At 48.4% G+C, this 2,681-nt stretch overlaps 1 protein-coding gene across 1 annotated transcript; it reads left to right on the top strand.

Moving 5' to 3' along the window:
* Positions 1-48: 48 nt before the first annotated feature.
* On the top strand, positions 49-2,389 carry LOC105532895 (chromodomain-helicase-DNA-binding protein 4-like). The gene is made up of 2 exons (XM_011971225.1): positions 49-250; positions 2,236-2,389. Exons 1-2 carry the CDS (start codon positions 66-68, stop codon positions 2,369-2,371), a joined length of 321 nt encoding a protein of 106 aa, XP_011826615.1. The 5' UTR covers positions 49-65; the 3' UTR covers positions 2,372-2,389.
* The last annotated feature ends 292 nt before the right edge of the window (positions 2,390-2,681 follow it).

Here is a 2,681-nt window from a genome sequence, read left to right as displayed (position 1 = left end):
TGAACACAGCTTTTTGGTGGCTGATTTTCTCTTTCCGCTCCAAGCTGGAGCTGCACTGTCAGGTGATGTTCCGAAACTATCAGCGGAAGAATGATATGGATGAGCCACCTTCTGGGGACTTTGGTGGTGATGAAGAAAAAAGCCGAAAACGAAAAAACAAGGACCCTAAATTTGCAGAGATGGAGGAACGCTTCTATCGCTATGGGATAAAACCTGAGTGGATGATGATCCACCGAATCCTCAACCACAGGTACCAGCTGGGCACATGGGAGATAGGCAGTCTCCATGGGAGATTCCCGCTGAAGGGATTGGGAAAATGGATGTCACTGGCAACTTAGATTTGGAAGACACTGGTTTTTTTTTTTGAGACAGAGTCTCAGTCGTCCAGGCTGGAGTGCAGTGGTGTGATCTCGGCTCAATGCAACCTCTGCCTCCCAGGTACAAGTGATTCTCCTGCCTCAGCCTCCTGAGAAGCTGGGACTACAGGCGCGAGCCACCACGCCCAGCTAATTTTTTGTATTTTTAGTAGAAACGGGGTTTCACCATGTTGGCCAGGATGGTCTGGATCTCTTGACCTCAGGTGAAAGTGCTGGGATTACAGGCGTGAGCCACCATACTTGGTTGTTTGTTTTTTTGAGATGGAGTCTTGCTCTGTTACCCAGGCGGGAGTGTAGTGGTGCAACCTTGGCTTGCTGCAACCTTGGTCTCCTGGGCTCACGTGAATCTCCTGCTTCAGCCTCCCTAGTAACTAGGCATAGGCACCTGCCACCATACCCAGCTAATTTTTGTACTCTTAATAGAGACAGGGTTTCACTATGTTGGCCAGACTGGTCTTGAACTCCTAACCTCAGGTGATCTGCCTGCCTTGGCCTCCCTAAGTTCTGGGATTAACACGCATGAGCCACCATGCTTTATTTTGAGACAAAGTCTAGCTCTGTTGCCCAGGTTTGAGTGCAGTGTCGTGATCACTGCTCACAGCAGTCCCAAACTCCTGGGCTCAAGCAAGCTACCTGCCTCAGTTTCCCAAAACGTTGGGATTACAGGCGGGAGCTACTGCACCTGACACTTTATGTTATTTATTTATTTATTTATTTATTTTATTATTGTGGTTTTTTTTGAGACGGACATGTTGCCCAGGCTGGAGTGCAGTGGCGCGATCTCAGCTCACTGCAAGCTCCGCCTCCCGCATTCACGCCATTCTCCTGCCTCAGCCTCCCAAGTAGCTGGGACTACAGGCGATCGCCACCACGCCTGGCTAATTTTTTTTTATTTTTTTTAATTTTTAGTAGAGACGGGGTTTCACTGTGTTAGCCAGGATGGTCTCAATTTCCTGACCTCGTGATCCGCCCGCCTCATCCTCCCAAAGTGCTGGGATTACAGGCATGAGGCATCGCGTGTGGCCTATTTATTTATTTTTTGAGACAGAGTCTCGCTCTGTGGCCCAGCCTGGAGTGCAGTGACATGATCTAATCTCACTGCAACCTCCACCTCTCAGGCTCAAGTGATTCTCTGCCTTAGTCTCCGGAGTAGCTCTGATTACAGGCGTGTGCCACCGTGCCTGGCTAATTTTTTTTTTTTTTGAGATGGAGTCTCTTTCTGTCACCCAGGTTGGAGTGCAGTGCTGCAATCTCAGCTTGATGCAACCTCCACCTCCTGGGTTCAAGCAATTCTTCTGCCTCAGCCTCCTGAGTAGCTGGGATTACAGGCATGCACCACCACGCCTTGCTAATTTTTGTATTTTTAGTAGAGACGGGGTTTTACCGTATTGGCCAGGCTGATCTTGAACTCTTGACCTTGTGATCCACCTGCCTCAGCCTTCCAAAGTGCTGGGATTACAGGCATGAGCCACTGCGCCTGGCTTGACGCCTGGTTAATTTTTTTTGGTAGAGACGGGGTTTCGCCATGTTGGCCTGGCTGGTCTTGATCTCCTGGCCTCAAGTGATCTGCCTGCCTTGGCTTCCCAAAGTGCTGGGATTACAGGTGTGAGCCACTGCACCTGGCCAACACTCTATGTTAATTATTAACTGACTGAATTCTGGTGTTTGAGTGTAACTAGGAAAGTATAAATTAGAGATAATTTTTGGTCAAAGACTGGTATAGTAGAGGCTCTGAAAACGTGTGATCTGTGGCATACCTAGAGGTCTGGTGTGGAACATACGGTGTTGCCGGTTTTTGAGAGCAAGTGAGGAGGGTTGCTTTTTCTGGCTCTGAGGGTTTTTTCTCCTTGACTTGCAGCGTGGACAAGAAGGGCCACGTCCACTACTTGATCAAGTGGCGGGACTTACCTTATGATCAGGCTTCTTGGGAGAGTGAGGATGTGGAGATCCAGGATTACGACCTGTTCAAGCAGAGCTATTGGAATCACAGGTGAGTGATTTTGGGTGAGGAATAGAGTTATTTCTTTTTTTTTTTCTTTCTTTTTTTTTTTAATATGGAGCCTCGCTTTGTCACCAGGCTATAGTGCAGTGGCATGATCTTGGCTGACTGCAACCTTTGACTCCCTGGTTCAAACGATTCTTCTGCCTTAGCCTCCCGAGTAGCTGGGATTATATGCATATACCACCACACCCAACTAATTTTTTTTTTTTTTTTTAGACGAAGTCTTGCTCTTGTCCCCCAGGCTGGAGTGCAATGGTGCGATCTCGGTTCACTGCAACCTCCACCTCCCGGGTTCAAGCAAT

This window comes from Mandrillus leucophaeus, unplaced genomic scaffold, assembly GCF_000951045.1.
Source record: "Mandrillus leucophaeus isolate KB7577 unplaced genomic scaffold, Mleu.le_1.0 Scaffold9920, whole genome shotgun sequence".
NCBI classification, from domain to species: Eukaryota; Metazoa; Chordata; class Mammalia; order Primates; family Cercopithecidae; genus Mandrillus; species Mandrillus leucophaeus.
This window is presented reverse-complemented; position numbering and strand designations above follow the sequence as displayed.